Source organism: Erythrolamprus reginae, chromosome 1, assembly GCF_031021105.1.
Source record: "Erythrolamprus reginae isolate rEryReg1 chromosome 1, rEryReg1.hap1, whole genome shotgun sequence".
Lineage (NCBI taxonomy): Eukaryota > Metazoa > Chordata > Lepidosauria > Squamata > Dipsadidae > Erythrolamprus > Erythrolamprus reginae.
In genome coordinates, this window is record NC_091950.1 from 19,554,809 (window position 1) to 19,580,655 (window position 25,847).

The following is a 25,847-nucleotide window of genomic DNA, read 5'->3' on the forward strand; positions in this document are numbered from 1 at the left end:
TCATTTCTCTGGACATTGCTGATTGCCAGGTTGCAGATTGATTTATGGTGGATGGCAATTTTTCTGCCCACCCCCCGCGCACCCATTTTATGTGCTTTGTTTCTCTGCACATCTGAGAAAAGAGTTGTCTCCTAAAAGCTTATTGAAAGAGTGTGTGTGTGTGTGTGTGTGTGTGTGTGTGTGGTTGATTTCTGCCCCTTCCTTCCATTTTCTTACCATACCTGTCTTAATCATCATCTCTCCCCCCCATTCACAAAATGAAAGCGACGTGTTACATAAAACCAGCTCCAACTGGTTTGTTACCATAGCCTTTCCACGACGTGGGAAGAAATGGTTAAAAGGGTCACATGCGTGGCAAAGCACGTCCCAATCAGTCACATGGCGCATTGGATGCTGGTTAGAATAGAGGAAATAAGCTTTTTTTTTTGTGATGATAGTGGATCAAGAGGTGGCTCAGGTGACCCCACCCACCCACCCACCCAACCCATCCCCTGGGCCACGTGCTTTCCTGATGGAAAACTTCTCGCAAATGCAGGAAATGTGCTACTTTAAAAAGTTATATTTAAAAGATTTTACATCTAGAATGAGGAGTACATTCAAAGCAAAAGCTACAGTAAATATGAAAGTGAAATAAGAGGGGGGGGGAGGCAAAAGAAAAAAATGGAGAAAAAATAGAATGGAAAACAGAATCCCTCTTTGAGAGAGAGGGCGGGTAGAGAAAAGCAGAGAGAAAAATAACATGAAAAGAAATACAGTGGTACCTCTACTTAAGAACTTAATTCGTTCCGTGACCAGGTTCTTAAGTAGAAACGTTCTTAAGTAGAAGCAATTTTTCCCATAGGAATCAATGTACACTTAAAAGCAAATAATGCGTGCAAAGCCATTAGGAAAGAAATAAAAGCTCAGAATTTGGGTGGGAGGAGGAGAAGGAGGAAGAGAAGGAGGAGGACAGTCACTGCCGAAGGAAGAAGGGGAGGGGAATCAAAAAAATCCAAAACTTTAAGGCTTAAAAAAAGAGAGAAAGACTCTGAGACAGCGAGGAGGAGCACTTGCCTCTAATACACCCAGTGCGAAGCTGCCTTCCATACACTGCTTCCAATACACTGGCTGCTGCTGCTTCTACCTGCTTCCTCTTCCTCCCCATGCTGAAGAGCTCCCCTCTCCTCTCGCTCGCTCGCTTTGTAGCCAGCACTTTTCCTTCGCTGTGGTGACTCCTCGGCTGCCCAGAGCGAAGGGAGCATTTCTTTTCTCTGGGCACTGGCAGACGTTTATTCTCTCTCCAAGCTCCCAGAGAAAGGAAAATGCTTCGTTCGCTCTGGACTGCCAAAGATTCCTTAAGTGCCACCAAAAGGCTCCTCTGGCAACCCAGGCCAGGATTAAAGGGGGAATGGCAGGAAACTGGCCGGACCTTCGTGCCACTCTCAAATTTCCTGGGAAATATTTCCAGGCTTTGGTTCTTAAGTAGAAAATGGTTCTTAAGTAGAGGCAAAACAATCTTGAACACCCAGTTCTTATCTAGAAAAGTTCTTAATGTAGAGACGTTCTTAAGTAGAGGTACCACTGTATAAGATGGTTTCTGATTTTCCTTCGAGCAGTTATACGTACAACTCTATTCAAACCTCTCTCGCTCAATTACATCATCATTTCCTTCTTTCTGTAATCAATTGTTTCTAAGCCTCAAACCCTAAGTACAGACTCATTTTTCTTTTTTTAAAGCAAAAAGTCCATAAAGGGTTTCCAGTCCATGATTAGGAAACTTAACTTCCGTTCACATCTGGACTGGGAAGAGGACAGAACAGTTTTCTCTGTTGAAAGCAGAGACTGGGGGTTCAGACTTGAAATCCCCCCCCTACAAATCAGGGTCTCTTCAGTGTCCCTCAAACATCTGGGAAGGCAAATCCTCTGATTGGCAGATGAAAAGTCTGCTTGTCTAGGGAAGTGACATCTGCAGGTTTTATGAAGGGATTGATGCCTGGCTCAAGTACAGGTAGCCCTCAACATACCACCACAATTGAGCCAAAAAGTTATGTTGCCACTCTGAGTCCTTCGGGATTGGGTGGCATAGAAGTCAAATAACTAACTAACTAACTAACTAACTAACTAACTAACTAACTAACTAACTAACTAACTAACTAACTAACTAACTAACCCTGTGTTAAGTGAGTTTTGCTTCATTTCACGGTCTTTCTTGCCAAAGTTGTTAAGTGAATCACTGCAGTTGTTAAAAGGTAGCAAAGCGATTGTTAAGTGAATCCGGCTTCCCCATCGACTTAAGAAACAGAAACATAGAAGACTGATGGCAGGAAAAGACCTCTTGGTCCATCTAGTCTGCCCTTATACTATTTCCTGTATTTTATCTTAGGATGGATCTATGTTGATCCCAGGCATGTTTAAATTACCTTGGATTTACCAAGCACGTCTGCTGGAAGTTTGTTCCAAGCATCTACTACTCTTTCAGTAAATTAATATTTTCTCACGTTGCTTCTGATCTTTCCCCCAGCTCACCTCCAATTGTGTCCCCTTGTTCTTGTGTTCACTTGGCTTGTCAGAAGGGGATCACATGACATGACCCTGGGATACTGCAACCGTTGCAAATCTGAAACCAGTTGCCAAGCATCCGAATGTTGATCATACGTCCATGCTACAACAGTCATAAGTGAAAAATGGTCCTAATTTGCTTTTTTTCAACGCCGTTGTAACTTTGGAATCTCACTAAACACACTGTTCATAATTCCCCCCCCCATCAAAAATCAAAAACCTTCCCTCAAGCTTTCTTCATTTCATCAGTTATTATTTGCAAGATTCTCTGTTATCCTTGGTACCTGTTAGTGTCGGGACTGTAGTTAATAACCTTGGCCATAACTTTGGGAAGCCTCATTTCTCTAGACATTGCTGATGCCAGGTTGCACTACAGGACACTGTGGTTTAGTGTCCTGTAAGATTTCGGCGATTTTCTGCACAGAAGCAAGTAATCGGCGAAAATCAGCAAAACCGGGAGTCTTTACACAATATTTTGCTTGTTGTTCATGCGCAGAAGCGAAAACACACACTGGGGGGGATGTGCGCATATCAGGAGCACATAGTTGTGCATGCATTCCGAAAATCGTTGCCGGAACAGACTACCTTACCATTCCGGTAGCGGGCCATCACTGAATGAAATCCTAGATTTTGCTAGGAATTCAATTCAATTCAATTTATTAGATTTGTATGCCACCCTTCTCTGAAAACTCAGGGCGGCTCACAGAATAATTATAAGAACAAAGTGTACAGGACAAATCTAATATATTGAAAAAGTACAAGTAAAAAAACCTTGAATAATACACAGTCAGACAATCCAATCACACCATGCATCACATTTATTGGTCAAGGGGGCAAGATCTAATTGCCCTGGGCTTGGCGATATAGGTGAGTCTTAAGACTTTTGCGGAAGGCAAGGAGGGTGGGAGCAGTACAAATCTCTGGGGGGAGGCTGATTCCAGAGGGCCGGGGCCACCACATAGAAGGCCCTTCCCCTAGGCTCCGCCAAGCGACATTGTCTGGTTGACGGGACCTGGAGAAGGCCGACTGTGGGATGTAACCAGCCGCTGGGATTTATGTAGCAGGAGGCAGTCCCTTCAGTATGGATGCTGGCTGAGTTTTTGTACTGTTTTTATGTATTGTTTTTTATTCATTGGAAGCCGCCCAGAGCCCTTCGGGAGTTGCGCGGCATACAAGAATAACTAATAAATAAATAAATTCTGGCACACAAGCAAATAAAGTTTCACATGAGGAGGAAGGAAAATATAGCATTCTCCGAGCATTTAGGCTTTGTTTTTGCCTACATTTTGTCTAATTTTGCAGAATTCTATACATAGAAGCAACTTGGATTTTCATAATTTGAAAAAAATCTGAAATGTTTAAATTTAAAAGTTGCCTTGGGCAACTAACCTGGAGCCCATTCATTGTTTGAACACGTACTACTAATAGTATACAGTATGTAGTTCTGGTATAATGCGTGCAAGATAGAAATGTCCTTTTGTAATATTAATTTGAATCCTGGTGCATTGTGACTTTTCCAGATGCAATTGTACCGTGAGTTTGATGTAAGAAGTAGGGGGAGAGACATCCCCCTTCCCTCTTTTGATTTTGGATTTCAACTTTTAAGGCTCAAATAATGAAATTATTGCTTTATGAGAGTGCCCTCTAAAGGCATTTGTATGTATTGCCATTTTCACCTGAGACGCTTTAGATCAGGGGTCTCCAACCTTGGCAACTTTAAGCCTGGCGGACTTCAACTCCCAAAATTCCCCAGCCAGCTTGGCTGGCTGGGGAATTCTGGGAGTTGAAGTCTGCCAGGTTTAAAGTTGGCACGGTTGAAGCCAGGAAATCTTGGAATAAAGTAGAGAAATGGCTAAATGAAATAACAAAGGAGAAGATCAAAAAATCTCCTGAATTTTTCCTACTGGGTATCTCAAATACGAAGTATAAAAAAGAAATTTATTATTTAATAATACATATACAGTGATCCCCCGATTATCGCGAGGGTTCCGTTCCAAGACCCCTCGCGATAATCGATATTTCGGGATGTAGTGGTGCGGAAGTAAAAACACCATCTGCGCATGCGGGCCCCTTTTTCCATGGCCGCACATGCGCAGATGGTGGAGTTTGCGTGTGGGCGGCGGGGAAGACCCGGGGAAGACCCAGGGAAGGTTCAGGCAACGGGGAAACCCCATCTTCGGCTCCTCGCTGCGGAGCAGATCAGCTGTTGGGCGGCCGAAGGAACCTTCCCTGGGTCTTCCCGCCGCCCAGGCAAAGGGGAAACCCCAAGTTCGCTTGCCCGTTCGCCCGCCCGCCCGGCTGCTCGCTTGCCGCTTGCTTGCCGCTCGCTTGCAGCGCGGCAGCAGCAAGGAGCCGAAGATGGGGTTTCCCCGTTGCCCAGGCAATGGGGAAACCCCATCTTCGGCTCCTCGCTGCTGCCGCGCTGCCGAGCAGATCAGCTGGTGGGCGGCCGAAGGAACCTTCCCTGGGTGCCGCCCGCCACTCGAGAGCAAGAGGGGGAGAGATAGAGAAAGAGAGAGAAGGAAAGAAAGAGATGAGAGAGGGAGGAAGAGAGTGTGAGAGAGGAAGAAGCAAGATAGAGAAAGAGAGAGAGAAAGAAAGATGAGAAAGGAAGGGAGTGACGTCATCGGGTGGAAAATCGCGATATAGCGTTTCGCAAAGATCGAGATCACGAAACTCGGGGGATCACTGTATTAGTTGCGGCAGGAATTACATTTGCACAGAAATGGAAAGAAAAGGAAATACCAAAAGATGTAGAAGTATTTAAAAAAATTATAGAATGTGCAGAATTAAACATGATGACAAAACATTTGAATAACCAAGCTGAAACAGAATTTTATAAAATATGGGATAAAGTATATAAATGGTGGAATCTTAAAAATAATGGTAAAATTATATAAGTAAGAACTTATAATTATTTGAATTTATCAACTAGAAAGTTAATTGTATGTTTAGATGGAAGAATATTTTTTTTTGTTATATTAAATAAGTGAATATTAATTAATTAATTAAATAACATGATAGTAATAGACAGAATGTAATAGTTTTAAAAATAATAAAAACACAGAGTATTTTTATAAAGTTACTAATATTAAGTATTACTTTTCTATATAGTATTATGAGTTTAAGTATTTTATAATTTATAGATAAGAAAATTAATCAAAGTTATAGAAACCATAAACTATAAACAATAGAGTTAAATTTAATAAGAACATAGAGTGTGTTATATTTCTGAATCGTTCTGATTATAGTTAGACATTTCTTTTTTGTATTAGTTAGACTTCTAAGATAAGCGGAGCAATGGTAACTCCTTGAATGTTGAATGTTGTTTGTCTTTGTATGTCTAATGAAAAATAATAAAAAAATATTTTTAAAAAATAAATAAAGTTGGCACGGTTGGAGACTCCTGCTTTAGACCAGCTGTTGCAATCCTCTTCTTAGGGTGGAAGTTTGACTTCCATAAAACCTTTCTTGTTTTTATAAATATTTTATAAATAAATTTAATAAAAAAATATTTTCCCTGTTAAGCAGATAATAGTGATGCCCTCTCAGACCATTCCACTGCAAAAATTTGGGGGGGGGGGGTCTGTTGAATCCATCTGGGGATCAGTACATTGACTTGTTGAAACTCAGAAAGAAACCTTTAATTAAGTAATTTTCTGCAGTTGCCTCCAGGAACTTTTTAGATTATAGTTTGAAGGCATAAAAGTTATCTTAGTGGCAGTTGGCTATCTTGAAGCTCTTGAGAAAAATCTGTATGTTTCTCTTGCAGAAACCCAGTGAAGGTGAACTAGTTTCTTCTTCCTATGAAGAAGAAAAAATATTTTTCTTTACTGGTTTTCAAAATGTTGACAAAATATTGAGAAAACATTAAAAAACCACTTTAACAATGCAAAGCGATGTAATAGTTTTTAAGCTTAAATAACAGCTCATGGAAAACAGAATGATAAAGATTAAAATGAAAATCTGCCTTATATATTAAACCTCAATAATCACTGATTTATTAATATTATTATAAAATCAATAGAAAATTTTATTCTATACAAAAAGCCACCCAAAGTGTGAATGTTTTCATTAAAGGGTTTTAATGTGGTGCTTTTGAATTGTTTTGAGTGATGATATTTTGTTGTACAGCAACACAGTTCATACACCAACAATCACCAAGTAAATAACAGAAATAGCAGAGAGAGTCAGAGAATCACAATCCGCAACACCAACTCTTAAAGCTATTAGGGTTTCAATACATTTTTTTAAATTATTATTTATATGCCACTCACTCCAAACGGACTCTGAGCAGCTAACAATGGGAATAAATACAACAACAATAAAAACAGTGAAAATCTAATAATAAAAATCAGTAATAACAATAACATAAAAAACATACATACTTGCTGCAATCAGCCTAATCCAGGCATGCCGGAAAAGCCAGGTCTTAACAGCTTCCCGGAAGACCGGTAGCGTGGAGATAATGCGGATCTCTGGGGGCAGTTGGTTCTAAAGGATCAGAGCCGCCACAAAGAAGGCTCTTCCCCGAGGTCCCGCCAACTGACATTATTTGGCAGACGGGGCCTGGAGAAGGCCAACTCTGTGGGCCCTTACTGGCCGCAGCAAGGTAGGAGGGAAGAGGCGGTCCCGTAAATATACATATGTTGTTGTTATTATTATTATTTATTGGATTTGTATGCCGCCCCTCTCTGTAGACTCGTGGCGGCTAACAACAATGATAAAAACAGCATGTAACAATCAAATACTAAAACAACTAAAAACCCTTATTATAAAACCAAACATACACACAAATATACCATGCATAAATTGTAAAGACCTAGGGGGAAGGAATATCTCAGTTCTCCCATGCCTGACAGCAGAGGTGGGTTTTAAGGAGCTTACGAAAGGCGAGGAGGGTCGGGGAAATTCTAATCTCTGGGGGGAGCTGGTTCCAGAGGGCCGGGGCCGCCACAGAGAAGGCTCTTCCCCTGGGTCCCGCCAAACGACATTGTTTAGTTGACAGGACAGAGAAGGCCCACTCTGTGGGACCTAACTGGTCGCTGGGATTCGTGCGGCAGAAGGCGGTCCTGGAGATAATCTGGTCCGGTGCCATGCCACTAACATTGTTCGTTTGTTTTATGTATTGCCAAACCTAGTTTGACTGCTTCATCAATTGCAAGTGCACTTTATATAATTCATTTATCCTGGTTTTCTCTTGGCCTTGGAAAGTCAAGGAATCCTCGTAAGAGGCCCTGGTTCTCTTATGGAATCTCTAGCAGTTCAGTGTTGGCAAATACTTCAAAAGAAAAGGATTTAGGGGTAGTGATTTCTGACAGTCTCAAATGGGTGAGCAGTGCAGTCAGGCGGTAGGGAAAGCAAGTAGGATGCTTGGCTGCATAGCTAGAGGTATAACAAGCAGGAAGAAGGAGATTATGATCCCACTATATAGAATGCTGGTGAGACCACATTTGGAATACTGTGTTCAGTTCTGGAGACCTCACCTACAAAAAGATATTGACAAAATTGAACGGGTCCAAAGACGGGCTACAAGAATGGTGGAAGGTCTTAAGCATAAAACGTATCAGGAAAGACTTAATGAACTCAATCTGTATAGTCTGGAGGACAGAAGGAAAAGGGGGGACATGATCGAAACATTTAAATATATTAAAGGGTTAAATAAGGTCCAGGAGGGAAGTGTTTTTAATAGGAAAGTGAACACAAGAACAAGGGGACACAATCTGAAGTTAGTTGGGGAAAGATCAAAAGCAAAATGAGAAAATATTATTTGACTGAAAGAGTAGTAGATGCTTGGAACAAACTTCCAGCAGACGTGGTAGATAAATCCACAGTAACTGAATTTAAACATGCCTGGGATAAACATATATCCATCCTAAGATAAAATACAGAAAATAGTATAAGGGCAGACTAGATGGACCATGAGGTCTTTTTCTGCCGTCAGACTTCTATGTTTCTATGTTTGCTTTCGGAATATCCCTCCCACCCTCTTGCAGCGATGTTTGTTTGTTTGTTTGATTGATTGATTTTTATGCTGCCCTTCTCCTGACACTAAATCTGAAGTCATTTAAGTAGGATCTGGAAGGAAGAAGTGTCATCTTGGTCATCCTCCTATCCCCCCTCATAGATGTGAAGATACTTTACATTGCTGAGTGGGGAAGAGGATCGGGGTCTTAAGATTTATTCATTCTTTTCATAGAAACATCTAGTCTGCCTTTATACTATTTCGTGTATTTTATCTTAGGATGCATACCAGGCATGTTTAAATTCAGTTCCTGTGGATTTACCAACCAGGTCTGCTGGAAGTTTGTTCCAAGCATCTACTACTCTTTCAGTAAAATAATATTTTCTCACATTACTTCTAATCTTTCCCCCCTCAGCTAACCTCAGATTGTGCCCTCTTGTTCTTGTGTTCACTTTCCTATTAAAAACACTTCCCTCCTGAACCTTATTTAACCCTTTAACATATTTAAACGTTTCGATCATGCCCCCCCTTTCCCTTCTGTCCTCCAGACTATACAGATTGAGTTCATGAAGTCTTTCCTGATACGTTTTATGCTTAAGACCTTCCACCATTCTTGTAGCCCGTCTTTGGACCTGTTCAATTTTATAAATATCTTTTTGTAGGTGAGGTCTCCAGAACTGGACACAGCATTCCCAATGGGGTCTCACCAGCGCTCTATACTTTTCCTTAAAAGTATCCCTGTTTGTGTGCTTCTTTTCTCAGTGAGATAAAGCGAGAGAGGAGAGTCCCTTCGCCTGATGTAATAGTCCTATCGGACAACGAGCCGTCGAGCCCAAGAATGAACAGATTAACCAAAATAGCATTAAAAGAGACCAGCGCAGAAGTGCTAATGGTGAGTCTGACCCAGCGGTCATAAAACTGAGAGCAAACTGATTGTTCTTCCCTCTTTCTCTCTCTCTTTCCCTCCACTTTGATATGTTTAGATCTTCTGGCCTGGTGAAATCACTGAGTTCATCTTGGGAGACTCCTCCCACCTGCCACCCTGTCATTTCTTCAGCACAAGCAGTGCATACATCGACTTTCCTCTCTCCATGGACCAAAACTCATTGTGCCCTCTGCTTTTTGTGGCTAGGAGGGTTTCCTCCACTGTGATTCCTCTGCTGGCTTCCTATCTCCCTGGCTTTGCTCTCCCTCCTCCCCCAACCTCTTGCTTCATTTTATTTATTTATTTATTTATTTATTTATTTATTTATTTACTGGATTTGTATGCCGTCATTCTGTTCCTTCAATTGAAGTGCATGAATTTCTCATCCATTTCAGGTGCACCAGGTGCTCGTAATTCTCCCACTACTCCCCAACCGTGACTCTGTTTTTTCTGTTCTTTATCCCTGGGCCACTGACATGAACCATCCGCCTGTCCCTTTTTGACCCTAACGCCTGGAATTACTCCCGCAGCACTAAAGTCGTCCTTCCCCTGCCTTATACCCTCCTGGGATGATGATAATCCTGTCACTGCTGGCTGGGAATTGTGACAGTTGTCCTTTAACATATCTGTAGGACACGGGGTTAGAGGAGGCTGGCCAAAGTCACATTTGTTCTCTCTCTCTCTCTCCCCTCTCTCTCTCCCCCTCCCTCTCTCTCCTTCCTGTCCCTCCTGTCTCTTTCTCCCTCCTTCCCTCCCTTTCCATCCTCCCTCCTTCCTGTCCCTCCTCTCTCTTTTTCTCCGTCTCTCTCCCTCCCTCCCTCCCTTTCCATCCTCCCTCCTTCCTGTCCCTCTCTCTTTTTCTCCGTCTCTCTCTTCCTCCCTCCCTCCCTTTCCATCCTCCCTCCTTCCTGTCCCTCCTCTCTTTTTCTCCATCTCTCTCTCCCTCCTTGCCTCCCTTTCCATCCTCCTTCCTGTCCCTCCTCTCTCTTTTTCTCCATGTCTCTCTTCCTCCCTCCCTCCCTTTCCATCCTCCCTCCTTCCTGTCCCTCCTCTCTTTCTTTTTCTCCCGTCTCTCTCTCCCTCCTTGCCTCCCTTTCCATCCTCCCTCCTTCCTGTCCCTCCTCTCTCTTTTTCTCCGTCTCTCTCTTCCTCCCTCCCTCCCTTTCCATCCTCTCTCCTTCCTGTCCCTCCTCTCTTTCTTTTTCTCCATCTCTCTCTCCCTCCTTGCCTCCCTTTCCATCCTCCCTCCTTCCCGTCCCTCCTCTCTCTTTCTCATCTTCAAATCACTCTTTTAAAGTCAGCCCTTCTGTCATCCCCTCTAATTTGACTCTTTCCCCCTCCTTCCCTCAACAAAATTAAAACTTTTTCTTCCAATCGGTTGTCCTTGTAGAAGAGCAGCCCAGAGGAACGGGAACGAATGATTAAACAGCTGAAGGAAGAACTGCGGTTAGAAGAAGCCAAACTTGTCTTACTGAAAAAATTACGGCAAAGTCAGATACAAAAGGAAACAACAGCCCAAAAGGTGAGCAGATTCTGTCTTTTTTCTGCCCCCCCCCCCCCCCACTTCTGTACTTGGAGTTTATATATGGTCTTTCTCACCTGTCTACCACCCAGGCATTGATTATCTCAGGGACCATTTCTGGCTTTCAAACTTCCTCCCCTGCCCTCCCCATTAAGTACAACTTTTAATATTTATTTATAGAACTCCTGGTCACTGGATTTTGAGCTATAAATGATGATGATGATGATGATTATTATTATTATTATTATTATTATTATTATTATTATTATTGATATATATACTGTTTTATTACTGTTGTTAGCTGCCCCGAGTCTGCGGAGAGGGGCGGCATACAAATCCAATAAATAAATAAATAAATAAATTGGTGATGATGATAATTTATTAGATTTGTTTGCCGCCGCTCTCCGAAGACTCTAATCATGCTCTAAGGCCGGGCAGAGAGAAAGGAGAAGTGAAGATGTAAAGAGAAAAGACATGCTAATTATTGTAATAGAGGCTACTAGCATTTTTTTTAACTGTCCATCCTTGACTGCTGGGTATGGGGATCTGCAAGAAGCCGTTCAGTAATAGAGGGACATGCTGTGACTTCCTGTTGATTTCGCGGTGAGAACGGCTGGAAAATAGTGGGTTCTGCCATGCCCTGTGAAATCCACGCAGTAACTACTGTCAGGAGACCCCGCGGAGTCACAGAAATCTTTTAGGGAGGATAAAGGAAGGAAAGGCATTTCACCGACCACGAAGAATTAGCTGTTTCCTCGTTAAGTCTGAAGCAAGCTCTCCTGAACGGGAGACGGTCATTTTTGGCGGTCACAAAGCTGGGACAACCGGAATCATAAGATTTGTGCTGGAGCGGTTCATGGGCAAAGCTTTGAAACTGGGTGGGATAATTACCAATTTTTACTCTAAAGACCTGATATAAGTACAGTGGCACCTCTACTTAAGAACGCCTCTACTTACGAACTTTTCTAGATAAGAACAGGGTGTTCAAGATTTTTTTGCCTCTACTTAAGAACCATTTTCTACTTAAGAACCCGAGCCCGGAAAAATTTCCCAGGAAATTTGAGAGCGGCACAAAGGCCCGACCAGTTTCCTGCCATTCCCCCTTTAATCCCAGCCATCTGGGCTGCCAGAGGAGCCTTTTCGGCAGCACTAAAGAGGCTTTGGGTGTCCAGAGCGAACAAAGCATTTTCCTTTCCCTGGGCGCTTGGAGAGGGAATAAACGTCTGCCAGCGCCCAGAGAAAAGAAATGCTCCCTTTGCTCTGGGCAGCCGAGGAGTCACCACAGTGAAGAAAAAGCGCCGAGTACAAAGCGAGCGAGAGAAGAGGGGACCCTTCAGCATGGGAAGGAAGGGGAAGCAGGTAGCAGCAGAAGCAACCAGTGTATGGGAGGCAGCTCGCTCCAGGTGTATTGAAGGCGCATGCTCTTCCTCGCTGCCTTAGAGTCCCTCTTTTTTTTAAGCCTTAAAGTTTTGGATTTTTTTGATTCCCCTCACCTCATCTTCGGCAGCGACTGTCCTCTCCTTACTCTTCCTCCTCCCGCCTAAATTCCGAGCGTTTATTTCTTTCCTAATGGGTTTGCACACATTATTTGCTTTTACATTGATTCCTATGGGAAAAATGGCTTCTACATAAGAACGTTTCTACTTAAGAACCTGGTCACGGAACGAATTAAGTTCTTAAGTAGAGGAACCACTGTACAAGAATTTTAAAAGATAGCTCTTAAGCCTAAGAAAGCGGTGACTAAATACACGGAGGGAAAAAACCTGAAAATCAAGAGGCGAAAGAAGCCCAGTGAAATCAGAGAAAGCTTGAAAACAGCTTAAACAATTTGAAAGGTGATTTTCTGGAGAAACTCTTGTTTATTTGTATTTTTAAACCCCCTGGATTTATGGGATAATCAGCTGTTTTTGACAGGCTGTTTAACTTGTATTTGGGAATAAGAGAGCCACCTATTGGAAGAAGAGAAGTACTACAGCACTATAGCCACAGCTTACTCAGTGGAAGTAAATTCAGTACACACAAAATTTAATTAATACACAGAATAGAAGTAATAACATCTGAAAGACGTCCTGACCTTGACTCTACTGTCAGAAGAGGACTTGGATAATTTTGAGAATATTTAATGAGGTGGTTTAATGGATCTGAAAGGTTGGAGGAATCTAGTGCATTGATTTGGATTTGAACTATTAATGTTATTTAACAGAACATTCTACAAGACAAAAAAAGAAAGGCGATAGAAGAAAAGAGAAAAGAAGGAAAGTTAAATAAGACTTTAAAAATTGAACAATGGGGAAGATATATACAGTGATCCCTCGAGTATCGCGAGGGTTACGTTCCAAGACCCCTCGCGATACTCGATTTTTCGCAATGTAGTGGTGCGGAAGTAAAAACACCATCTGCGCATGCGCGCCCCTTTTTCCATGGCCGCGCATGCGAGATGGTGTTTTTACTTCCGCACCTGGGAAGACCCAGGGAAGGTTCCTTCCGCTGCCCAGCAGCTGAGGTGCCTGCCCGCCTGCCCGCCGCTTTTCCGCCCGCCGCTTGTCCGCCGCTTTTCCGCCCGCCGCTTGTCCGCCGCTTGTCCGCTGCCCGCCGCTCGGTGCACGATCGGGGTTTCCCCTTTGCGTGGGCGGCGGGGAATTCTGGGAGTTGAAGACCCAAGGAAGGTTCCTTCGGCCGCCCAGCAGCTGATCTGCTCGGCAGCGCAGTAGCAGCGAGGAGCCGAAGATGGGGTTTCCCCGTTGCCCACGCAAAGGGGAAACCCCATCTTCAGCTCCTCGCTGCTACTGCGCTGCCGAGCAGATCAGCTGCTGGGCGGCTGAAGGAACCTTCCCTGGGTGCCGCCCGCCGCTCGAGAGCAAGAGGGGGAGAGATAGAGAAAGAGAGAGAAGGAAAGAAAGAGATGAGAGAGGGAGGAAGAGAGTGTGAGAGAGGAAGAAGCAAGATAGAGAAAGAGAGAGAGAAAGGAAGATGAGAAAGGAAGGGAGTGACGTCATCGGGTGAAAAAAATCGCGATATAGCGTTTCGCGAAGCTCGAGATCGCGAAACTCGAGGGATCACTGTAATTGGAAAACTAAAACTCAGGCTGTAAATCTAAAGAATTTTAAAAGATTGCATTTTGGAGGTATAATTATGGGATTGATGAAATTTATTAAGCAGGAGTTTTTAAATATTGAGACATTGGAACCATAGAAATATACTAAGTAACTTTTATTAAATTGTTATAAGATGGATTTACAGGGGATGATAGAGGTATATGAAGACATATTTTTGATGTTAAAAGTGTATGTGGATCTTTAAAGGACAATAGTCTACGGAGAGGGGGGCATACAAATGTAATAAATTAAATAAATAAATAAGGAAACAAGGGGAGGAATAATAAGGAAACAAAGTTTAAAGGCATAGAAACGAATGTAGAAGTCACTTAACAATTGTGGGGAAAAGAGCAACAAGATATTCAGGAAATAGATAAGAAATTAGACGAAGCAGTGGAAGGGAAAAATCAAAATGAGATGCAAGAAGCTAAAAATAAAGAAGAGAAAAGATTAATAAATAAGAATCAATTAGATAACGCCTTAAAAGTTTATAATAGCATCTGCAGTGCTAAAAACACAGTTTCTGTGCATATATAGAAGCAAAAAACCCAACATATGCGCAGAAGGAGAAGAAATAAGAGAACCGACTTGGGGGGGTGTTATGCCTGGGTCGCCGCCAGTTCTAGTGACCCGTGCCACCAACTTACTACCAGTTCTGTAGAACAGGTCCGAACCGGGAGTAACCGACCTCTGGTGTGTTCCTTGTTTTTTTTCAAGGGTGTAAATGGGTGTAAGCTTGACTGGCGTATTCTGGGAGTTGAAGTCCACGTGTTTTAAAGTTTGTTGAACACCCATGATGTAAACCAATGGTTCTAATGCCACGACCCCTTAATACAGTTCCTCATGTTGTGGTGACCCCCAACCATAAGTCTAGCGCCAATTCTCCCAACAGAGATTTCAGCTGATTGCCAGGAAGGTCAGAAGAACACCCCCCACTGTAAACGCCTGATTGGTCGGATTGTAAAAATACGTTCCAAGGTGCCAGAATAGAAGCTTTAGTTCAGACCTGGGCAAGGGGTGGCCTGCAGGCCATGTCCAGCCTGCCTGATGTCTGTGACCGCCCCGCCCACTATCTGACCGGTCCGTGGAGGTCAGGGTCCGCTCATGCGGCCCCATGGCAAAATTAATTGCCCACCCCTGCTCAAGATGAAGAAGGACAGACTCCAACTCCCAGAAGGCCCCTGGGAAGCCGACCAGGCCTGGCTGAGAGACGAACACGTGTAAAGGGGCGGAATGCGCAGGGCTTTCTGGGAGATGTAGTCTGTCCCACTCTGGAGCACAGTCAGGCTGCTGCAGAACTACAGCGGCGGAGGGAGAGCGAAAGCGGGCCCGGAGCAGGAAGCGTGGGCGGCGCTCAGTGCCGGCTTCGAGTTTGCAGGCGCCCCGGTGCTCTTTTCCAAACTAGGCAGGATGCACCCCTCTTTGGCTGTGGGGCTGGTCTTTGTGGGATGCTGCAGCAACGTGGTTTTCCTGGAGTTGCTAATCCCATGAGTGTGGCTTGTAAAGGATGGCTGGGCTGGAACATCCTTCCTCCCACCTTTCCCCGGTGCATTTAACCGTGGCTGGAGAGGTCAGTCTGGAATGAAGTGTCTGTGACCGGCCCGCGGAGGTCGGGGTCCACTCATGCGGGTCCATGGCAAAATTAATTGCCCACCCCTGCTTTAGTTCCTTTTTTTAAAAAAATTAAACTTTATTAAATTTTTCATAAAAAGACAAACATGGACATACATACATTTAACGTATATTTGGGGTTGCCATCACCCCACTTATTTTTGAAGTCTATCTAATACAGAAAAAAAAATTCACTGATAACATTTGAAATTGATATAAAATGAAAAGAAGAATTTTTGTTTTTATTTTATTTTATTTATCATTATTTATTTATTATATAGATTTGTATGCCGCCCCTCTCCGCAGACTCGGGGCGGCTCACAACAAAGTGAAACAATTTACAACAAATCTAAATTACACTTTTAAAATATTTTAAAAACCCCATTTTCTAAACAAACATACATACAGACATACCATTCATAAATTGTATATGCCCGGGGGAGATGTCTCAGTTCCCCCATGCCTGACGACAAAGGTGGGTCTTAAGGAGCTTACGAAAGGCAAGGAGAGTAGGGGCAGTTCTAATCTCCGGGGGGAATTGGTTCCAGAGGGTCGGGGCCGCCACAGAGAAGGCTCTTCCCCTGGGGCCCGCCAACCGACATTGTTTAGTTGACGGGACCCGGAGAAGGCCCACTCTGTGGGACCTAATCGGTCGCTGGGATTCGTGCGGCAGCAGGCGGTCTCGGAGATATTCTGGTCCAGTGCCATGAAGGGCTTTAAAGGTCATAACCAACACTTTGAATTGTGACCGGAAATTGATCGCAACCTATAAAAATGATAAAATATGACTAATTCTAATACTTCAATATAATTCCAAATCATTTAAATCTAATTTTTCCCCTTTTATTTAAACATGTATACAATTTTTTCCATATATCATAAAATTCCGATTCTTCATGATTGTTTAACCGCCTTGTCATCATGTCCATCTCGGCACATTCCATAATTTTTCTTATTACCTCATCTTCCTTGGGGATATCTTCCCCTTTCCAATTTTGTGCGAACACAATTCTAGCTGCTGTCAGAATATGAATAATTTTTTTAAAAAGTATCCTTTTTATGTTTTTGATTTGTTATACCTAATAAAAAGAATTCAGGTGTTTTCTTTATGTCCTGTAATGTAATTTCCTTTATCCACTTTTCTATTGTATTCCAATATGACCTAGTTTTGTAGCAAGTCCACCACTGATGGTAAAACGAACCTATTTTCTCGCTTACATTTCCAACATTTTGGTGACATGTTAGGAAACATCTTTGCTATTCTATTTGGAGGCAGATGCTTTAGTTCCTAACACCATCTCAGGGACCGCCTTCTGCCGCACGAATCCCAGCGACCAGTTAGGTCCCACAGAGTTGGCCTTCTCCGGGTCCCGTCAACTAAACAATGTCGGTTGGCGGGGCCCAGGGGAAGAGCCTTCTCTGTGGCGGCCCCAACCCTCTGGAACCAACTCCCCCCCAGAGATTAGAATAGCCCCCACCCTCCTTGCCTTTCGTAAGCTCCTCAAAACCCACCTCTGCCGTCAGGCTTGGGGGAATTAAGACAATTTCCCCCCCTAGGCTTCTACAATTTATGCATGGTATGTTTGTATGTATGATTGGTTTTATAACAAGGGTTTTTAGCTGTTGTAGCATTGGATTTTTACATTCTGTTTTTTGTCACTGTTGTTAGCCGCCCCGAGTCCACAGAGAGGGGCGGCATACAAATCCAATAAATAAATAAATAAACCATGGGAAATTTGTGTTGGGCGACCCCTGTGAAATGCTCATTCGACCCCCCCCAAAGGGGTCCCGACCCCCAGGTTGAGAACCACTGATGTAAATGAAAGCAGCCTTCTTCCAGGAAGTAAAATGCCATCATTCCTCTACTTCTCCCCTCTGCTCCTTGAAAACTGGGCTAAAGTTGTGCAACCCAAAAAAATACAGGCATTTTTGGCAGTTGAAAACTCTCTGCCCATAAATGGAGAACCCTTCGGAATAGTCTGCTTCTGTTCTAATACCTCTCTTTGTGTGCTTGTCTGTTTCACAGCCTGCTGGTTCCTCAGGAAATGCCGTAGCAACACCACCCCCACTAGTGCGGGGAACACAGACCATTGCATCCAGCAAGTCAGCCCTTCTACAGGTGAGAGGACGTGTTCTGTCGAGGTCTCTGGTAGAATCCTCCCGAAAATTCACAGATACAAATTTCAGACACACACACGTTTGAAAAGTCAAAACAATGTTCTTTATACCAAAAATTCAAATAAACTAAGCCCTCTGTTTGTATAGCAACTGGTAATTTGTACAAGTCCCTTATCAGTTCTGTGATACTTAGCTTGCAGCTGTGAGGCAATTCACAGTCCTTCTTCTTTCACAAAGTGAAACACACTTTGCTCTGGTTTGGTTTCAAAGCGGGGGGAAATCAGCACACAAAGGTTGACGTCAGTAAGGCAGGCACGAAACACAATGATCAGATAATCCTCCACAATGGCCAAACCCACAGGCTGCTATTTATAGCAGCCTCACTCATTACCACAGCCCCACCCAACCACAGGTGGCCTCATTTTCTTTGATAGTAATCTCTCAGTTGTTGCTGCCTATGCATCGCTCTCCGCATGCGTGGCTGTATCATTAACTCTTGTTCCGAATCCAAGGAGGAGCGAGATAATTGATCTCCTTCTGAGCTGTCTGCCACACTCTCCTCCTCCCTGTCACTCATGTCTTCTTGGTCAGAGGAGCCTTCATCAGCAGATTCCACCGGGGGCAAAACAGGCCTGCAGCATGTGGATGTCTCCCCCACATCCACAGTCCTTGGGGCAGGAGCAAGGCCAGAGCTAACCACAACAGGACGTAAGAAAGGTCTTTGTTAATGAATTCAGTCTTATAGGCTGCTTCAATACAGGTGATCCTCAATTTACAACCGTGATGGACCTCCCAATTATTGTCATAGGTTTTGACAGTTGTACATCGAGTTACCCAATCTGATTTTGTGACTTTTGGGTTTTTTTTGCCTCAGTCATAAAGGGAAACACTGTTAAGCAGACTCATGGTTTGCCATGGGGCATTTTTGCTGAAAATTGGAAATAAACACTGGTTTTCAGCTGGCTTTGTGCCTGAGGGCAAAATTAAAACTCACAATCTCCAGGGGTTTGGGGTTTTTTGCCTGGTATCTCAACCACTACACCAAACTGGCTCTCAAAGCTGTATTAAGACGTTGGTTTTATGAGCACAAGGGAGAGAATTGAAGAGCGTTCGAGTCGGTCTCCAAATGCAATTCAAGGAATTGGTTATTACTTTTAAAGCCCTAAATGGCTCAGGGCCAGACTATTTACGGGACCACCTCCTCCCTTATTTATTTATTTATTCATTCATTCATTCATTTATTGGATTTGTATGCCGCCCCTCTCCGTGGACTCGGGGCGGCTAACAACAGTGGTAAAAACAGCATGTGACAATCCAATAGTTAAACAGCTAAAAACCCTTGTTATAAAAACCAATCATACATACAAACATACCATGCATAAATTGTAGAAGCCTAGGAGGAAAGAATATCTCAGTTCCCCCATGCCTGACGACAGAGGTGGGTTTTAAGGAGCTTACGAAAGACAAGGAGGGTGGGGGCTATTCTAATCTCTGCGGGGAGTTGGTTCCAGAGGGTCGGGCCCGCCACAGAGAAGGCTCTTCCCTGGGTCCCACCAAACAACATTGTTAATTTGCGGGACCCGGAGAAGGCCCACTGCCTCGCTGCCAGTAAGGGCCCACAGAGTCTGCCTTCTCCAGGTCCCATCCACCAAACAAATGTTGCTGGGCGGGATCTCCGGAAAGCGCCTTCTCTGTGGTGGCTCCAACCCTGTGGAATCAATTGCCCCCAGAGATCCGCACTATCTCCTCCCTACCGGTCTTCCGGAAAGCCGTTAAGACCTGGCTTTTCCGGCATGCCTGGAATTAGGATTGATGTATGGTTTTAGTGTGTATGTATGGGTTTTTTTAATTATATTTTTATTATACAGTATTATAGTTTTTATCACATTGTAGATTTTATTGTTGTATTTTATTGCTCTTTTTATTACTATTATATTTATGACTGCTGTTAGCCACCCTGAGTCTGTTTTGGAGTGAGCTGCATATAAATACAATGAATGAATGAATGAATGAATGAATGAATGAATGAATGAATGAATGAATGAATGAATGATTGCCCTTGATGGATCTTTGATGGCCTGCAGTTACAAAGCAAAAACATTTTCCCCCCTCTTTACTCCCTGTCCTCCTCAACCCACCCCCTCCCTCCCTCCGTCCCAAAACAGAACGCTTCTTCACGTATTCCTGGGACTGTCATTCCTCCTCCTCTGATCCGGGGTGGGCAGCAGACATCTTCAAAGCTGGGCTCTCAACAGAACTCGCAAATAGTCATGCCACCTCTTGTCCGAGGAGCACAGGTAAGTTATGGCTGTTCCTTTTATTCTTTTTGTTTGTTTGTTTTTCCTTCCCCCACACCTCACCTTTCCTCCCCCTGATTATCTTTGCCTAGCTGGGAAAAATCCCTTTCTGACTGTAACCCCAGAAAATGTAACCTTCTGGCTGGGTTATACTGGGCAAGATGGAGGCCATGTCGGGTCCAATAACTGGTTGTGTTTACTGTCGGAATCCTAAATCCTTGGCAAATTAAAAGATGCATGGACTTCAACTCCCAAAATTCTCCAGCCAATCTTAGTGGTTTAGCAGAGGGGGGCTGCTACGTTGAAACAGTGACGTGTGTTCGCCCCCGTGGTTCTGAGTGCCAGTGGAGTCCAGCGCAATTCTGCTACTGCACCTGGGCAGGTAGTGAAACCGTGCACAGGTGCAGTAGCAGAATTGCACTGGACTCCGCTAGCACTCAGAGCCACGGGGGCAAGCACACATCGCCCTTCCACCTTAGCAGCCCACCTCTGTGGCTAGGTAACTTTGGGAGTTGGAGTCCGTGCATCTTAAGGTTGAGAAACAGGAATATGGCGTGGACGATGGAGTTTGGGTGTCTCTTCAATGGAATGGCATAGCTACAGGACCTCCACCGCTAGACGTTTTTAAGGAGAGATTGGATGCCCATTTTTCTGAAATGTGGTTGGGTGGTGATGGTGAAGCTTTTCGGCACCGAGTGCCCAAACCAGAACATGCGTCTGCGCCAGAGCACCGGACACCTGAAGGCCAGCTGGCCAGTGGGCATGTGGACACCAATTCAATTCAATTTTCAATTTATTAGATTTGTATGCCGCCCCCCTCCGACGACTCGGGGCGGCTCACAACAGTAATAAAAACAGTATAACAATGGAACAAATCTTAATAAAATATATAAAAAACCTCAACAATTAAAAAAAACCATACAGCACATACACATCAAACATGAAATATAATAAGCCTGGGGGAGATGTCTTAGTTCCCCGATGCCTGGCAATATAGGTGGGTCTTAAGTAACTTGCAAAAGACAAGGAGGGTGGGGGCCGTTCTAATCTCTAGGGGGAGTTGGTTCCAGAGGGTCGGAGCCACCACAGAGAAGGCTCTTCCCCTGGGGCCCGCCAAACGGCATTGTTTGGTCGACGGGACCCGGAGAAGGCCAACTCTGTGGGACCTTATCGGCCGCTGGGATTAGTGCGGTAGAAGGCGGTTCCGGAGGTATTCTGGTCCAATGCCATGTAGGGCTTTAAAGGTCATTACCAACATTACCAACACTTTGAATTGTGACCGGAAATTCAAGTGCAGGCCAGTGCAGGCCACGGAGTGTTGAGGAAACGCTCCACGATAGCTCCATGTAGAGAGCGTTGCAGTAATCAAACCTCGAGGTGATAAGGGCATGAGCGACTGTGAGCAATGACCCCCTGTCCAAATAGGGCCGCAACTGGTGCACCAGGCGAACCTGGGCAAACGCCCTCCTCGCCACAGCCGAAAGATGGTGTTCCAATGTTAGCTGTGGATCGAGGAGGACGCCCAAGTTGCAAACCCTGTCTGAGGGGGGCAATAATTCCCCCCCCCCCAGGGTAATGGACGGACAGATGGAATTGTCCTTGGGAGGTAAAACCCACAGCCACTCCATCTTGTCTGGATTGAGAAACAAGAAGAGCAATTGGCATCGACACACATGCCACAGAAAGAGCTCTATGTGCCACCTTTGGCACATGTGCCATAGGTTTGCCATCACAGGGGAAGGGTCCTCCTGCTTGAGCAAGAGGAGACAAAATTGGTTGTATGTGTATCCATTGTTGCATCTTTTAACCAAGAGAATTACCATATACTACTCACCAGCTTTCTCCCAGTACAGTGATCCCTCGAATTTCGCGATCTCGATCTTCGCGAAACGCTATATCGCGATTTTTAAAAAAATATTAATTTTAAAAAAAACCACTTCCGGGTTTGGCTTCGGGAGTCAGCTGGGAAGCGGCGCGGCTGTTTTAAAAGGTCGCAGCCGGCCTGGGGGGCTTCCCAGCACACCCCCCCCCGAACCCCCAACCTGGGTCTTCCCGGCCGCCCACGCAAAGGGGAAACCCCGGCTCCTCGCTGATGCCCGCCACTTGCCCGCCCGCCAGCAAGAGGGGGAAGACCCAGGGAAGGTTTCTTCGGCCGCCCAGCAGCTGATCTGCTCGGTAGCGCAGCAGCAGCAAGGAGCCGAATCGGGGTTTCCCCTTTGCGTGGGCGGCGGGGAACGCAAACTCCACCATCTACGCATGCGCGGCCATAGAAAAAAGGGCGCGCATGCGCAGATGGTGTTTTTACTTCCGCAACCCTACATCGCGAAAAATCGATTATCACGAGGGGTCTTGGAACGGAACCCTCGCGATAATAGAGGGATCACTGTACATCTTAAAATTCATCTTTTCTAGTTTTCTTGTCATTTATCTACTCTTTGCCATCCCTGTCAAACACGACTGCCTTGGACTTTTGACACATTAATGATCAGATCCACACTTTTGTCTAATATTTACTGCAAATAATTTGTGTTTTCAGTCAACAGCATGGTTTTGCCTGCCTGCAAACGTACAAACCCATTCATATTCCCAACAACGCATACACAACGTTACACATCCTTGCTTTGGCGCCCCTGCCACTGTTGTCGAGCCATTTGGTCTCACGCCTGCTTTGCTTCCATTATACACTTGCTCTTAAATTTCCCCCAGCCTTTCTGCAATTCAGGCCTATTCATTACAGGCAAACATTCATTGGCTAGCAAACATTCATTTAGCAACCACGTGGAGTTAAAATTGTGCTGAAGAAAGGGGTGCAAATTGAAGCGTGTTTATGAAGCTTATTTTTTCAGGTTTATGTTAAATTATTTGATTATCTGAGTGAAACAGAAAAGCACTCCCTGTTAGCATCCTGAAAAATCTTCCAGCCATTCTGAAAATAAAGTTACATTCTGTTAGCTTTGGGAGTACAGTAATCCTTCGCTACTTCACGGTTCATCTTTTGTGGATTCGCTACTTCATGGGTTTTCAAAGGGGGCTTAAATTCGTTAAAAATTCATAAAATTCTTCTACAGTACCACTGTCCTCTATTAAAGAAACTGGTAGGATATCAAGTACAGTGGTACCTCGTTATACGAACCCCTCGTGATATAAACCCGGGGTTCGGAAATTTTTTGCCCCTTCTTACGAACTTTTTTCGGCTTACGAACCCATCGCAGATCGCAAAATGGCGCTCCGCTGGACGCCACCGCCCGGCTGTCACCTTTTAAAACAGCCGGGGGGCTTCTCGGCATTCATCCGAACCCAAACGTTTCGGGTTGGGGTTCAGGAGGCCACCGAGAAGCGCCGCAGCCTGGCTGTCACCTTCTGAAACAGCCGGGGGGCTTCTCGGCGTTCTCCTGAACGCCGAATCCGGAAGTTAGGGTTCAGGTTCCGGAGGCCGCCGAGAAGCACCTGGCTGTTTCAGAAGGTTACAGCCGGGCGGCGGCACCCAGCGGAGTACCGTTTTTGCAATCGGTGGCGGCGTTTTTGGCCAATCTGGAGGCTGGAAAGGAGGTGGGGAATCCCAATAGGTAATTCCATGGGCGGAGCTTTGACGTCACGAAGACGTCCTTCCTGGAGGCCGAAAACTCCGCCGCTGATTGCAAAAACGACTCTCAGCTGGGCGGCGGCGCCCAGCTGTAACTTTCTGAAACAGCCGGTCGCTTCTCGGCGGCCACCAGAACCCGAACTTCTGGATTCGGCGTTCGGGAGAACACCGAGAAGCCCCCCGGCTGTTTCAGAAGGTGACAGCCAGGCGGCGGCGCCCAGCGGAGCACCATTTTGTGATTTCCCCCCCCCTTTGCACGCATTAATCGCTTTTATATTGTTTCCTATGGGAAACAATGTTTCGTCTTACAAACTTTTCACCTTACGAACCTACTTCCAGAACCAATTAAGTTCGTAAGACGAGGTATTACTGTAGTTCCAGCTGAGAAACATTATAGAATGACTTTAATGCAAAGGGTGGCTTTTTAAAAGTCCAAATACTCATTAAATACATTAAAAAATATATTTCCTCTACTTCACGGAAATTCGTTTTTCACGGGTGGTCTTGGAACGCATCCCCCCTGAAAAAAGAGGGATCACTGTAGTCCTATTTCTTGATTAAAAAAATAAGAATAAACTAATAGTTGTTCCTTCTTACTTTCCTTCCTCCCCCTTTTCGCATTGCTCCCACGACATCTTGTTGTTACCATCCCCCCCTTCCCCTTCCCCCTTGCTTGGCCTTCCTTCTCCCTTCCCTTTTTTCCCGACCTCGTCCTATCTGGTCCTCCCGTGTATCCATCCGTATCAGTCCATCTCTGTGTCTCCCCACCAGATCCACAACATCCGCCCGCACTCCAGCTCGGGGCCTCCTCCACTGCTCCTAGCTCCACGGGCTTCCGTTCCCAGCGTGCAAATCCAGGGCCAGCGGATCATACAGCAGGGCCTCATCCGCGTCGCCAATGTCCCGAATGCGAGCCTTTTGGTCAACATCCCACAGGTAAGCAGGCAGCCGGGTTGCCCTTAAGCCTCCTTTCCTCCCGACGTCAGTTCAGAAAGAGCAAATGGCCCAGTCGGAAACATGCATGCCGTCCTCGCCTATACACAGGTAGTCCTCAACTTACACCTGTTTTGTTTAATGACCGTTTGAAGTTGCAACAGCACCAGGGGAAAAAATGGTGTCTCAATTTATGACCCGTTGAAGAATCCCGGCAGTCAGGTGATCAAACTTCAGATTCTTGGCAACCAGCATGTATGGTTGCAGCATCCCACAATCCTGGGATTGTCATTTGTAACCTTCCTACAGAACTTCTGACAATGGGGAAAGCCAGATTCGCTTTAAAAAACAATGCAGAATAGATAGCTTAACAATTGTCTGGCTTAGCAATGGAAATTTTGGGCTCAGTTGTGGTTGTAAGTCAAGGACTAGCTGTAGGAGGATGCTTGTAGGGTCTTTTCATAACTCAACGGTCTAATTTTATCTCCTTAGAAAGATGACTTGGTATAACTTTATTGTCACTTTGAATGTACGTTAATCGGCATACATTAAAATGAAAATTCATTGCATACGGCCCTCAAAGGGTCACCACCTCTAATATACACTACAGAAACATGACTGACTAAATAAATAAATAAATAAATACATACATACATACATACATACATACATATATACATACATACATACTATACCCACATATGTTCCCCTCTGTAAGGGGAAATGGAGCTCAGGAGAGATAGAGGAGGGACAGAAACTTTAATTAGATTTCTGAGCCGTCCTTCTCCTTAGACTCAGGGCGGGTCACAGCAAAGGTAAATACAAAACATGTAGAAAACTAAACTTAAAAATATCCTAAAAACCCTAATTTTAAAATCAAGCACCCACATTCATCTTATCATACATATACATTCGGTCATCGGTCGGGGCTTGATGTTAAAACTCAACGGCCCCAGGCCTCTTGGCAAAGATGGGTTTTAAGGGCCTTGCGGAAGGCCAGGAGAGTGGGGGCAGTACGAATCTCTGGAGGAAGTTGACTCCATAGGGCCGGGGCCGCTACAGAGAAGGCTCTTCCTCTAGGCCCCGTCAGGCGACATTGCCTAGCTGACGGGACCTGGAGAAGGCTGACTCTGGAACCTAAGCAGCCGCTGGTATTTGTGAGGCAAGAGACGGTCCCATAGGTAATATGGTCCGTTGCCTTGTACGGCTTTATAGGTCAGAACCAACACTTTGAATTGCATTTGGAGACCAATCGGTAGT

At 44.7% G+C, this 25,847-nt stretch overlaps 1 protein-coding gene across 4 annotated transcripts in view; it reads left to right on the forward strand.

The window, feature by feature from the left end:
* GATAD2A (GATA zinc finger domain containing 2A) overlaps nt 1–25,847 on the forward strand; it is a 160,048-nt gene that overhangs the window by 119,348 nt on the left and 14,853 nt on the right. For all 4 annotated transcript variants that reach the window (XM_070746378.1, XM_070746362.1, XM_070746352.1 and 1 more), the window contains exons 4-8: nt 9,266–9,395; nt 10,819–10,950; nt 17,683–17,775; nt 19,940–20,071; nt 24,426–24,590. In XM_070746378.1, the coding sequence (XP_070602479.1) occupies nt 9,266–9,395; nt 10,819–10,950; nt 17,683–17,775; nt 19,940–20,071; nt 24,426–24,590 (652 nt within the window). The remainder of the gene's footprint in view (nt 1–9,265; nt 9,396–10,818; nt 10,951–17,682; nt 17,776–19,939; nt 20,072–24,425; nt 24,591–25,847) is intronic.